This window comes from Cavia porcellus, unplaced genomic scaffold (assembly GCF_034190915.1).
Source record: "Cavia porcellus strain 051 isolate PalLab524CR breed Dunkin Hartley unplaced genomic scaffold, mCavPor4.1 scaffold_14, whole genome shotgun sequence".
Lineage (NCBI taxonomy): Eukaryota > Metazoa > Chordata > Mammalia > Rodentia > Caviidae > Cavia > Cavia porcellus.
The window spans coordinates 13,403,136-13,417,653 of NW_026947497.1; the positions used below are offsets into that span (position 1 = coordinate 13,403,136).

Sequence of the window (14,518 nt, forward strand, 5' to 3'; positions counted from 1 at the left end):
TCAAGTATAAAAATAAGTATAGTATAATTCCAAATTCAGAAGTAATAAGAGAAATCTAAATTTCAAATATTAAAATATAAAATAAGAGTAAAATGCTTTGACACTGACATGGGAATGAACAGATCAGTGGAGCTGACCAGAATTGAGAAATCAACTGAAAGGGCGCTGTTTCAGAGCATCGAGGAAGGGTGACACATTCAGGACTGGTCCAGAGAGTCCTGGGTGACCATACGGTTAGCAATAAAGCTGAATCCTAGCTCCTCATTTTCTCCCAAGTAAACTCTGGGTGTGTGAAAAGTTACAATAGTAAAGAAATGATGCTGCTAAATGACTAAAAGAAAATAGAGGCCATTTAAAGGTAAAGTAGGAAAGACTTGCTATTTATGACAATACACCCAGACGACTTTAAGAAAAGGCATTTTATCCTTCCAGAGAAAAAAACAAAAAAGTTGAAGACAGTTATAGGACAATAATACTTAAAAGGGAAATACCAAATTTAGTCTTTTAAAATAAAGTGAAATAAACTGTGTATATTGGTACCTAATAGAGTACTTTGTAGACCACTTTGTAAACACAGGGAGATGATCTGAGGTTGAGATAAAGCAACCTCTTAGTTACTTGCGCTGTTCTTTTGTGAATGTTTTCTCAAATTGTTTATTTTCACTGCTTTTAGTGTTAACTCTTTGATGAACATATTGTAAATGTTTCTGAAGTCTATTTATTCTTCTGTTGCCTTTTTAAAATATCTTTAACATTTTAGCTATTCTGTGATTTATGTTCATGGAAGAATAGAACATCAATTGTGTCTTAAATCTGTGTCTGGATACATCCTTTCCTCTCTGAAGAAAATTCGAAGCTCATATCTGCACAGCAGTTTGTCTTGCCAGCTTTCCTGGCTTTGTTCTTTTTGCTAAGACTGCAGACTTCTCACTGCAGTGGCTCTTGACTCTAGGGTACATTTTAGCATCTAGAAGGGCAAAGTCTGCCTGTGCTTTTTAAAGTGTTTTAGTCTTTCTTGTACATGTCTAGATTGAACTCTTTGCAAGTTCCATAATATTCCTCATATAGTATACAATGAAAGATGCATGGAATTTAACTTCATATATCTTAGCATCTTCATAATGTTATTTTCTTTTGAAGCATGCATGTCTATTTATTCATTTTCCTTATTTGTCATCTAGTTCAGTTTTTCTGTGCTTCCTTACATACCAGTAATTACTAAGTACATTCTGGCTAGTTTGTGGTAGAAAAAGTTGGAACAATAGACCCTTGGTTTTGTTTTATATTGTGCAGAACAGAGAAAATTACTGAACAACTGTTTATTGTCTGAGGTTGATTGAAAATCAAAGACCTGTAAGTCTTTGTGGAATAAAATTTAAAATGTTTAACTATATTTCAATGTAAACTTTTTTTGTGAATAACATTGACCTTGAAAGTTTCATTAAGAATTGTGTAATAAATATCAAACTATTTGAAGGCAAACCAAAGGGATAAAATGACTATGTGTTCGAATCATTCTGTCATGCGGAATTTTTGTTTTCAGTACAGCTAGCTTGGGATTGTACATGAAGTTAAATTTTTAAGTCGATTTGCTTTTGCTTCTTACTTTGACTCTGTAGATGACAAACACTATTAACTTTTTTAAAATCACGTGGTATAGTAGTTCCGTGTAGCAAAATATGAAGTTTGTAGTTTTAAAGTTAATTGCCCCTCTGTTTCTTGTATATATTTATAAGTGAATAGAATTTTCTAGAAAATAATGTGCTTCAGTAAGGTTGTCATCCCTGCCGAGTAATTCTAGCCTATTTCATTCACTCAGCCGCTGGTAGCAAGTGCTTCCATCAACTCCTATTCAGGCAGTGACACCATTCACTGATTCAGTTGAGACATAAGATCTGACCCTCCTTTGCTGCTGCTAAGAATGAATGTGAGTTAGCCAGTTAACACAAATTTCCTCAAGGGAAAGGAAAAGGAAAAGGAAATAAATGTATGCCTTGTGTTTTATGTAAGTGCATCATGATCCATCTTATTGTGCAGTAGTCCTGGGCTGCCAGTCGAGTTACGCTGGGAGGTGGTGACTGTGGGACCACTGGTGACCCAGCTGAGACAGGAGCTCACTGGCCATGAATGAGAGGACTGCAGGGCCAGCTGCCCCTGCACACTGTGAGCCTGGAGCCCAGGCGTTTCCCTGCAGGACCACCATCCCCTTAGGAGGACAGGCTTGGTGTCTGCAGGGCAGTTGTGGGTTCTTCAAGGGTTGTGGCTCCTTTTGATTTACAAATAGGAAACTGTAGCTTTTTGTCTTTGACAAAGATTTGCTCAAAAGCATGACTTCCGTGGAAAACGAGCTTGTGTCTATGGAATAAAACAAAGCCAGTGGCGTGCTTTAAATGAGCTTCCATTATTAGTGCAAATCAGTCATATCAGTCCATCTCTTTTGCGCTTATCCTCATACAAATCGTCTCTGCCCATGTGTCAAATCCAAGTTCACTGGTCTGACCTCTGAATCTTTGCTTTTGGTAGCTTTCATTACTGGTTGACCTTATTAAGAATGAACTCTCATTATTTCATTTATCTGCTATGTGAAGGACAATAGCACATGCCTTTTTAAATAATTGTTAAAGACGGTTACTTGAAGGCTTTTGAAAACTGTTCTTGGGTGCCTCTGTGAGCCATGTAGGGCTTCATAAAACTAACGGCGCTGTTTGGCCTTGCAGGACCTCCAGAGGTGGGTGAATGGTGCTAGTGAACACGGCTTCGTCCTGGTGTCCTTCGGAGCTGGGGTCAAGTACCTCTCAGAAGACATTGCTTATAAATTGGCAGGCGCTCTGGGGAGATTGCCCCAAAAAGTGATTTGGAGGTAGGTAAAAAGCTACAGATTGTCTCTTTGCTGTTGGCTCTAAGTATCACCCTGCAAGTCCCAGTGGAGCAGCACAGTGTATGAGTTGCTGGCAAGACCACTGATAGCCCAGAGTTTTCATTTAGTTTCTTAGTGTACTGACATTTAAGAATTAATTCATAAGATTCTCACAGATGGCGACCTCTGGCCTGTGCAATGAGAAGAAGATGGAATTTGGCATGATTGATTCTACCTTGTTTTCCTCAGAATTCTACTGTCATTTTCTCTTCTATTTTTAACTTTTCTTTCTTTACAATTTAGCTGTAATTATATACCGTATATATCAGTTTCAAAATGAAGCAGAGAGTGATGAATTAATGAATACATAGGTAAAATGATTCATTGTTTTTTGGACTCTTTTGGAGATTTGCATTGACTCCTTTCCAAATGTCTTTGGTTTATCCAATATGACAGACCTTTAAAAAATTAGTAACTCCCCGGTGTTCACTGGTTAAGACAGAACCTGCTTCTATTCCAACTCCTTTGAAGGTGCTGCTAAAAGGTGTATGTCTCTGGAATTTAAACCCAAAGCTGGAGACCAGACCTGAATATTTTATTTAGCTGTGTGCTTGTTTAGTACCAACCACTGTTGCTGGGCTTCAGGGATATTGTAGCAAACAGAGTCAGTCCCAAAGGTTCTACCACAGTTAGAAGAAAGTAGCATTGTTTTTTTCATTTTTTAATTAATACATATCTGCACCATACAATGATTACATTCCTTGTGGGGATTAGATACATACGTGTAACACATTTTAATTTCGTTTTCATCTTCTTTTCCCTGCCTCCCCCTCTCTCTGCTTTTTTTTTTTCCCTCTTGTTTCCTTTTTCCTTTGCAAGAGATCTCCCTATTACCTATTATGTCTTTTATTTTGCGCTTTATTTATATTTTGGGACTGTCCATGAATATTCTGAGTCAGATAGGTTTTCCCTTTATTAACAGCAGTGCAGAGACAACTTCTTCTTTCTTGCTGAGCGGTGCCATGGATTCATGTTTTGCAGTGTTCTCCAGATCTGAGTTTCCTCTGTTAGAGAGCACCCTTCCTGCCTCATTCAGGACACTTCTGTCCGCTGCTCACACTTTGTCATTCATTAGTGGTTTGTCTTTGGAAGGTCAGTCCAGGAACGGCCTCATTAAGTCCTTTGTTGTATGGATTTCCACTGTCTGGAGCCGAGCTAAGGAATGGGACTGCGTGCTTCCTTCTAATGCTCTCACCTTCCCTGGGCTCTGGAGGCCAAGGATGCGTGCCAGGGATGGCCAGTGCAGTTCCCTCTGCTGCTGGTAGAGACTGGCTTCCAGCCAGATTCACTTGCTTGCAGTTTTGTTTTCCCCTTCACTTCTTTGTGTAGATGAAAAGAAGATAATAAATGTTTATATAAACAAATGCTTATCTGTCCCTCAGTCAGGAGAGATGTTTGGTTACAAAGAAACTTGATCACTTTTTTTTGTTGATGCTAAAATATGATTTCATTCCCAGTGTCAACAATGTAACATTTACTTTAGGTCTAAAAAATTAACCAGAGAGCCCATACCAGGAGTAAGGTTTGATTTCTAAAAGACTCACCGTCTGGTGTACATTTTAGGTTTTCTGGAACCAAACCAAAGAATCTAGGAAACAACACAAAACTCATAGAGTGGTTACCACAGAACGACCTGCTTGGTAAGTGGTGACATATGCTTGTTTGGCGTTTAGAATTTAATTGTATAAATATGATTGTTAAACTTGAGGTTTGTAGAGTGTTTGTGTAGTATATGATGTGTCATCATGTATTGTGTAGTATCTCAGTTCTTTTGTTTGTTTTGAAACATGGTTTCCCTATAGTATAGGTTGGCTTTAGCTTACCAGGTAGCCCAAACTGGCTTCAAACTCCTAGTGAGCCTCTTGCCTCAGCCTCCTGACTGCAGGAATTATAGACATGTGCTACTACATTGTGCTCAATTCTTAAATTTCAGGCCAGTATTTCAAATCTTTTTATTGGAAAACAGTTTGTAAAAGTGTAATCATTGGAACTGATAATTTAAAATTTTAGACCAGTTGTTTAACTCCCTGGAAACATACTTAAGCTGTGCAAATTATCAGTAAATAAATCCATGTCTGGTTAGGCTAAGAAAAGTAATAAAATTGCAAGATTGAAAATGCAAACATTATAACATGTTTTATTGTAGATGTGTTTGAGACCTCAGAGAAATTAGAAATTGTTCATTCATGTAATACCAAAGAGAAATAGAAAGCCACAGAAATAATAGTTTAATTTTAACGTCAGTTATATCATCTGCCTCAATTCTCCCTAATTTATTATTTTATATTCCAGAAAATTGTAATTGGTGACTGGCCTAAAATTTTAAATTACAGGCCCCATTGCAAATTGTTTTCCAAGATTTGAAATGCTGGTCTGAAATTTAATACTAGAGGTATTAAATATTTATTGGAATTCTAATCAACTCAAAATTCAACTGATTATTGCAAGCATGTCTTGTAAAAATACAGATACTTGAACCTAAGTAAGTTTGTGATCAGTAGACACAGCTGATAAGAATGTAAATTTTTATTCCTTGAATTCTAGGGAAACATAGTACTATATTATCCCTAAATATATATTGAAATTATAAAAGTTACTAATTTGGTGATATTGGCCTCTCTTGTTCATTAATACTAACACCCAAGATTGCTTTTAAAATTAGCTTTTCAAACAAACTTTGTAGAAGCTACAGTCTACCTTATAAAAACTAACAGTATAAACTTTGTAACTATAAATCAGTAAATAATTTTAAATAAATAACTCCTTTTCATGTGGTTAGAAACATTAGTTCGTAAATGATAAAACCAAGGAGAAATGAACATGGTGATTTTTCCTTGAGTGTCTTTATTAGTGATGTCATACTCCGTAGCAGGTAGTGAAGTCACTTGTCAGGCAGCTGTCTCAGCAGCAGTGTGACCCTGGGACCCAGGAACATCTCATTCCTCGCGTGGAGGACGTGTAGTGAGTGTGGCCACTGAGTCGACCTCCTCAGGTCGTGGCTCCTCCGGACGTCAGTCCTCTCCGCTGTCTGACTTTTCCAAGGCTGGTGTCTTGTGTCGCTCCAGGCATGGCCTTTGCCGGTCCTCTCCTGGCCTCTATGGATGCTCAGATGTTTTTTTGTGGATGTGAAGCAGGAACCTCAACGTTTTCTCTTGTTTCACTTCGGGATACCCCGTTCTTTCCACAGGCCAGCTCTGCTTGTGCTTTTTGTTTGTTTTTAATTGCTGGACTTGGTGGTATATAGTTCCTTAGACAAATAGTGTGCTACTGATGCAAAAAGTTTGAATACCTTTGGGCTGATCCTCTGGGGGCCACTTGAAGCTAAGGGACAGAGACACTGACTGACAGCCCCACGAGGCTTTGAAACAGAAGGTGCTGGGAGGCCCAGGAAGGCCATGGCTCACACACACCATCAGTTTCGTGTGTGTGTGTGTGTGTGTGTGTGTGTGTGTGTGTGTGTGTGTATTTAAAAGACTAGTATTTCTATAATTCTTTTTTTTGCTAGTAACACATTTTCTGAAGTGCAGTATTTATTTTTTTATACTTATGCAAGTGTTTGATCCCTTTTATGAAATTTAGACTGTTTATTAGGAGAACAAATCTGAGTTTTGAAATACTTCATTACAATTTTGACAGATTACCTCTTATTTTCGTGGCAATTAGGTATCCTCCTAATGTCCCATTTTTAAAGGTGAATTGTAAGCAGTACCATCTCTACTTGTTAGTATACTTAAAATGTCAAATGGAATCCTAAAATTGTGTGAAACATAGATGCTGATAGAACATTGTAAATGGTGCTTATTGTACAGCTTTCTTCTTTGGATAAGCACTGAACTCTTCATTGATTTCTTGAATCAACCTTACATTTTACATAATTTTTTTTTGCAGATGGAGTTTGACTTTAACATAGATAAGTGCTATACTGTAGATAGATCTCTGTTTTTAGTGAAATGCACCTTAGTATTGTTCGTTATTGCTTGCTTTTATTTGCTTCCTATTCATTTTTGACCATTTAAATTTGGGTACATATTGTATTTTCATGTTTAAAGTTCTATGTTCCAGTTACCTAAAATTACTTTTGGTATGCACAGACAGACAATTTTGGATATGATAGATATTTTAATGGCTGTACAGCAGAAATCAATGAAGTCATGTCTTAAAAAAGTCGTGTGTCTGGAATGTATGTTTACTCTAGGTTTATTTGTAGTAATATAAGTTATTTTCTTTCTTATTCTTTAGGGCACTCAAATATTAAAGCCTTCCTGAGCCATGGAGGTCTGAACAGTATTTTTGAAACTATGTATCATGGTGTTCCAGTGGTGGGAATCCCACTCTTTGGAGACCATTATGATACTATGACCCGGGTGCAGGCTAAAGGCATGGGGATATTGCTCGAATGGAAGACGGTTACTGAAGGGGAGTTATATGAAGCTCTGGTGAAAGTTATCAATGATCCCAGGTAAGGTTTCAATTAGTGTTGAAGCAGATAATGTTAAACATAACACACAAGTCACATTATATTATCAGTAGTCAGTTATTGTCAGTAAATTATTACTAAATCTTCAGATTCCTCTGATAATGCCTTGTACATGTTTGCAATAACTTGGACAATGATAATAGCAGTCCTTTGGGTGCCATGTAATGTCACTGCATAACAACAGTAACAGGGTTTGCCAAACTGAAGAAGAAATTGCAATGGGAACCTTCGCTGTGTCAAGTATTGTGTCTTTTATTTCATTTTAATAGTCATCATAGCTGTATATTACAGTTTTCGTTATCCATGTTATAGAAGTCAACTATCTAAGATGCAGAGAGATTCAGTAATTGGCCCTCCACTGCACAGATGTTAGAATAGAAACTTGAAGCCAGGGCTGGCTGGTTCCTAGGCAGACCTCTGGGCACTGCCCTGTAAGCTTGTGCTGCCAGCTTTCTGCAGCAGTGGGTGCTGCTGAAGTGCTGAGATTTATTTCCTGACGAATCGGAATCTGTGTCATTTTGGTTTTTAAGTTCTTGATGGGTCCTGTATTAATCCACTTTACAAATGAGTCTCAGAGGACAGAGAGCTGGCCTGTAAAGCCTAGCACCACTTTTCCCGCTTCAGGACATGTTTAATTTGTCACGCATTTCAGGTGACATTAAAGATGGGAGGAGCGTAACATGTGTCCTCAGGCTCTCAGCCTTTAGGGACCATGGGGTCATGGTGACATTTCTGTAACCTGGAGCAAGATCGTCCATGACCTGGGGTGCCTGAGTGTATCCCAGTTCTGCGACCTATTCCTTTTAAGGTTTATTGCCTCTGTAAACGTGTTATGATTAAAAAAAAATTGTTATGTTTGTAAAATACACTAGTAGAGTTTTTTGGGGTGAGAAACTTAATGGTCCAGAGTCACTTTCGTAGAAAAATCAAAATGCTCAGTTAACAATTTGCAAGGCTGGGGATCAAACAGAGGGCTGTGCCTATGTGAGGCAAGTGCTCCACCACTGAGCTCCATCCCCCCCGCTTCACCCAGCTATGTTCTGTGGAGTGAATGAGGCTGAATCAGAGAACCAGCTGTGGTCTTAGGTTAGACTTCAGTTAAATCCCAGCTAAAGAATCTTGATGTATACATGTTTGATCTGAGAATGTTTGATTCTCTATAGTGAATAAATGTCTGCTATTTCAAAAGTATGTATTATTAAATGATGAGTTTACTGCATGTAGATATTTAACTAAAAGGTTTTTGAGTATTCAAATAGAAAATGTCTTAATTTGAAAATGACAATGATCTGTGTAATACGGCCTTTGCCAGAAGCCTTCTATAAATGAATACCACTTCTCTTTGTTTTCAAATACATGATAGTGTTCCACATTTGATATGCAGTAGTTATTGAAAAGGCTAATTTATTAATATTGTGTTTGAGAAGGTTTTTTTTTTTTTTTTGAGAGCTTATTGTTTTAGTGTAAGTTATAAGATGAGTTGATCATTATTAACATTGTATATCTAACCCATGGTCAACTTTTAGGGAGAATTTTTTTTTTTTGATGCCGGGGTTGAACTAATGATCTCGAGCTTGCCAGGTAGGCTCTTATGCTGCTGAGCGAAATATCCAGCCCACCCATGGTAAACTTTTAATTGAAGGCATAGTTTTGTAAAATGTAACAGGTTATAATTACTCCTTACAAGGTAACCCTTTATTAAAAGTGCCTTAGCTGAAGATTTGTTTGGAATACTCCAAGGGTGGTTTGAATGACCGTTTGTTTGTTACACCATTTATTTATTTATTTTACTTTTGCAATATTTATATTCTTGTTGGGAGGAATGTTGAATTGTAAGCAAACTTGCAAGGATAGTACCACTTAATACTAAATTTGAGGCTAACTCCAGGGTGGAAAATACTTTCCCTTCAAATATCTTAAGCATGAAGTTCTTAATATCCCTTTCCAATTGATCCACTGACCTTTGAACAGAAGAGTTGAACAAAATCAAATTGGTTAGCAAGCATCTGTGGGAGGTGTTTTCTTTTTTTTTGGTCTTATCGGTACCAGAGATTGAACTCACAACTTCCTGCTTGCAAGGCAAGTGCTTATGCCACTGAGCTAAATCCCCAGCCCCTGGAGGTGTTTTCTTTAGTTACACTCATCCACATGTGGAATTTCATAGTAGTGCTTTTCAGCTTCCTTTTATATCTTTTAATATAATGTTCTTGCATCATTATCATGATTTAAATTTTAAAAAGTCATTGCTTAAAAATGTGATGGAATAATATTCTGCATTTTTCCTTCTATCCTCTTTTAGACTCTAATGCATTTATTCCTATTATGTAGGTTATTATACATTTCTTGGTTGAGACTTACTGATTTTACGTACACAACAAATTTTTTTCCAGTACTAGAGATGGAACCTGGGGCTTTCACACGGAGCTGCATCCTACCTTTTTATTTTATTGAGCTGGACACTTGCTAAATTACCCAGTGAGCTCCAACTCTCGAATTTGTAGTCTTCCTGCCTCAGCCTCCCAGAGTGCTGGAATTACAGGCGCATGCCACCAGGCCTGGCTCATTGATTGATATATAAAAGTATATGGAGAGAAGGACACCACAGGATGTAGCATAGAAAGAGCAGAGAACTTAAGAGTCAGAAAACCTTGCATCTGAATCTCAAATTTACAGTCATGTTCCGATAGTTTCTGTGGTTTTCATTTTCCACAGCAGTTTAAAATGGGTTTTATTGGGTTAAGATATGGTGTTTAAAGCACTTACCCAGTGCCTATAATGGCTATCCTTTATCCAGGATAGCTGTTACTTGTTCTCCCCGTTTTTAAATTGAGAGCTCTGTAGACCCCTGAGCCTTGCATGCAGATGATGGTGCTGCGTTTTGCTCCCACTCCATAGCTACCGCCAGAGAGCTCAGAAGCTGTCGGAAATCCACAAGGACCAGCCTGGCCACCCTGTCAACCGGACCGTGTACTGGATAGACTACATCCTGCGCCACAACGGAGCCCACCACCTGCGGGCTGCTGTGCACCAGATCTCCTTCTGTCAGTATTTCCTGCTGGATATCGCCTGTGTGCTCTTCCTCGGTGCTGCCTTGGTTTACTTCCTCTTGTCCTGGGTCACAAAATTTATCTGCAGAAAAATCAGAAGCCTATGGTCTAGAAATAGGCATAGCACAGTTAACGGACACTATCACAATGGAATCCTGAATGGCAAATACAAAAGAAATGGCCATATTAAGCATGAGAAGAAAGTGAAATGAGCCAGAAACCCAGGTGATGGAAACACATATGTTCAGTCATTGAATTTTTATTGCAATAATTTAGTCTAACAGCTACTAAAAATAAAATGTCAGTAAACAAGTCTAATACTCCCTTATCAGATCTTACTAATGAAATTCTGTGGAATTAAGATGGCTGTAAAGAGCACAAACCTAAAATATGCAAAAATGTGTTTTATTCAAATATTGATGCAGAGTTTTGGCACTGAACCTTTTAGAAGCCTTAATTATTTAAGTCAATTAAGTGACTGTGTCAGACCTTAGTTTTAAATCTTGATGTGTGTTTGTCACAGATAAGCAGTGGTTTCTTTTCTATTGATAATGTTTGGATATGTGTGTGTGTGTGTATGTATATGTCTCCCAATTCAGAGTGTTATAGTTAGCTGCTTATTGTTAGGGTACCACATTCAAACATGAGGTAAAAAGTTAGGACCCAGTGTTTCTCTTGGCATTTACCATGTGTGAACTCAGAACATTATGGTGAAAGAATACTTTTCTCTCAACACTGAATGTAGAGGAAGGATATGAAAAGAGAAATAACACAGCTTTTTGCACTTTTTATTTTTAATTTTTTTTTCCTTTTCCTTCTCATTGGTTAGGACTATGAACATTTTCAGGGCAAAACATATAATTAAAGTAGTTGTATAAATTTGTTGTCCCATCTTACTTTAAATTTTTCCCTATGAATATTTTCCCTCTGGATGAATTTTATAGTTTTTCTATTTTGTTTTAATGAATAATGTTGTGTTCAGTGTGTAACTAAGACAAACAACAAAACTCTGACTTCTGTTGAAACTACTGCAGACTATTGCTCAGACAACCTTTGCAAACAGAGCCATTGCTCGGATGTTTATTGTAACTATTTGAAAGCTTTTCCACACTGTACATTTGGAGTGTTCAGGTGTTACAGTTCCACAGTTTTAACCTAAAACACCATCTTTCTCATCGCTTTTATTGTGTGAGTCACACAATCCATAGTACATAGGTGCCAACAGTTTATTTTTCTAAAGTGGAACTTTGAGGTTCTCTTTGCGGGTACCTGCTTTGTCTGCAGAGGCCTGAGGTCTTGGTACCAAGTCAGACGCCACGTGATAACAGACCTGACAGAAGTCGTCCCACTGTTTGTGCAGAAGAGTTTCTGTTTTCCTCTTCACTCCTGCGGCCCCAACGCAGCAGCCTTTTCCAGTCAGCAGCACGGCTGCGATGAAGAGTGACAGTATTCTTTTAGAGCAAGGATGCAAGTCACAGCCACCAGAAAGTCTGGTCCTCCCTGCTGAGGCGTTCACTAGGTAGCAGCTGTAAGTTTATCCCATGTCATTCTGTTTACTTAGCATTTGCACTACACACGTTGAGTTTATGCTTTATTTATTTGTAGATTGAAATCTTGTATCTGACAGCTGAGAGTAGCAGAGTACATTTACTTAAGTCATTTACTAACACGGAAGAGTTGTGCAAATTCTAGAATGCTGTGAATCCTTGTCATACACGGTGACATAATGACTTTATTCTCCCACCAGGAGCCAGTCTCCTTTAGCAGAAATCAGTGTCACAAGTAGTTTGCTGATGCACATGCAGACAGCTGTACTGCTCTCTGAATACTTGAAGAAATGGCATTACATGTAGAAGCCAGTAGTTTTATACCTTTCACAATCTTACCACAACTTTGCTGTTCAAAGGGAAAAAACACAGGCAGTGAATGGTGGGATGGTACAGGCCTTTAGAGTGTATGAATGAGGTGACTCTGCTGTTTTGGAATTTGAAGTCAACAGTAGGCGCTGGCTGTATGAATGAGTAAGCGTAGGTTAATCTCCACTGTGATAAAAACTTTAATAAACATGATTTAAAATAGAGAAATGTTGTTGGAATAAAATTTTTATTCAGATTTTATTTCATAATATTTTGTGTATTATAAACATGTTTCTAAAATAGGTTGCCCAACTTTTGTATGTGTATATGAGTGTGAAAACAGTGTATTAAATGTGATAATGTATTTTTGTTATTTAACAGAGGGGTTTACAGGTACATCATCGTGAACCTTAAACTTGTGTCCCCCAGTTAAGAATGTTAAATATAGGCATTTACTGCTCATTGTTATTCTGTTTCCCGAAAGCTTATTGTTAGCCAGTTTGGGTAAATAGAGTGATTTTAAAATTTTCACACTTGGGCCAGTTTCTCTAATAAAGTTAAGTTTTCAAGAAGATATTTTTCATGTATTTTTTGGAAAGAATCTCTGATACCATTTAAGTCTTTCCATAGCTGATTATCATCATGTCAGACACAGTGGTCAGAGAGCAGCTTCTGATATCCCACCACATAGACATAGCAGCAGGATCTGGAGGCCCATGGTTGGAAAGAGCTAATATATGGGTTAAACAATAATTTATAAGTGAAGCCGGAAAAAGAGAGTATCTATAATGCTCACCTATTCACCAGATCCCCAAAATACTAATATCAAATGACTCTTCAGAAACAAAACAGAACAAATTTAAAAGTGAGAGAATGAACATAAATTGAGAAGCAATTTCAAGTGATAATTAGTGATCTGTTTCATTGAAAATATAATTCATGTTTTTATTCTTGCTGCTAAGTAACTCAACTAGTTTGTAAATGTAAAATCACATTTGAGAATTTTTATTTGCAGTTGTCCTAATCATCAGTTTGAAATAGAAAACATACTAATCTTACATGATGAGGTTTGATAATTACAAGAATTCTGTTTTTGAAACCTGCCCAAAATATTCATTGGAGAACTTGCTTCTAACATGGTAAGAGCTTTAGCCAGCTTTAAAGAGATATTCATGCAAAGATTCTCTTGATATTTTTGGTAGCGAACAAAAACATTGTTCAAACAAGTCTTGATAAGAAATACTTAGACGTCCACATAATTAAAATACTTGTATTTTCCTTTTTATACAAATCCTGTGAGATGTTACAGATCCTCAGTCAAATGTGACAGGTTCTGAGTTGCTTAGTGTTTGGGCTGCTGAATCAGATTTGCTAGCCAGACGTTAGTGATGTGACTGCTAATGCTCTTACTGTTCTAAAATAAAATAAGGAAACCCAGAGGCACGTGATAATTATTGTATTCGTGCACAGTTATTCTCTTAGATTTAGAGAGTGCTCACATTGCCATCTGATAAGCTGCATAGATAGTGTAATAAGAGTAGGATATTTTCAGTAGAGCATAAGCAACTTCAGGTTGAGAAATTATAAACACATGTAATATTATACTACGAAATAAAACAATGATAATGACACAGAAATCCAGCACCAACATTACTCTCTATTGTTACAGGTATTAAAAAGGTGTCAGGTATTAAAAAGAATTTTCATTCCCTTAATCAGTAAAGCTTGAATTTCTTGCTGAATTTTATAGAGTTAAAAGTATTACATTCTTATGTTGGTTTCAACAGTAAGTTTAAGTCTCCAATAAACGTGTTTTGTATGATAGATGATAATTCCCTAGTGCAAAGAACAGAATTAGAGTTCTGCTAAATCACTGCAGATACCTACACTTTCCAAAGATAATTTTTTTTTTATTGGTTCTAGGGCCAGTAAAACCTCAGGACCTTGTACTTGCCTAGCAGGCGCCTCTGAGCTAAACCTCTGGCCTCCAAAGATAGTTTTACTAGATGATAAGCCCTTAGTTCTAATATCAGAATCGGATTTCAATCAGATTAAAAAAATGTAACCAAGAAGAGTTTTTAAAAATAAATCTATATTCTCTATGTAAATAAGTACTTTTTATATTAAAGAATCTATTGCTCTTTTCTTTGCTGAAGACGTGCGTTAGAGATATATTGTCATATATGTTGAAAAGGTGAATTTATTTATTCACGCCAATTCT

At 37.2% G+C, this 14,518-nt stretch overlaps 1 protein-coding gene across 2 annotated transcripts in view; it reads left to right on the forward strand.

Annotated features, from left to right (window-relative positions):
• Positions 1-12,869, forward strand: part of Ugt8 (UDP glycosyltransferase 8) — a 73,698-nt gene extending 60,829 nt beyond the window's left edge. For both annotated transcript variants that reach the window (XM_063260703.1, XM_003468063.5), the window contains exons 3-6: positions 2,718-2,860; positions 4,481-4,557; positions 7,157-7,376; positions 10,290-12,869. In XM_063260703.1, the coding sequence (XP_063116773.1) occupies positions 2,718-2,860; positions 4,481-4,557; positions 7,157-7,376; positions 10,290-10,653 (804 nt within the window). In that variant the 3' untranslated portion in view covers positions 10,654-12,869. The remainder of the gene's footprint in view (positions 1-2,717; positions 2,861-4,480; positions 4,558-7,156; positions 7,377-10,289) is intronic.
• The last annotated feature ends 1,649 nt before the right edge of the window (positions 12,870-14,518 follow it).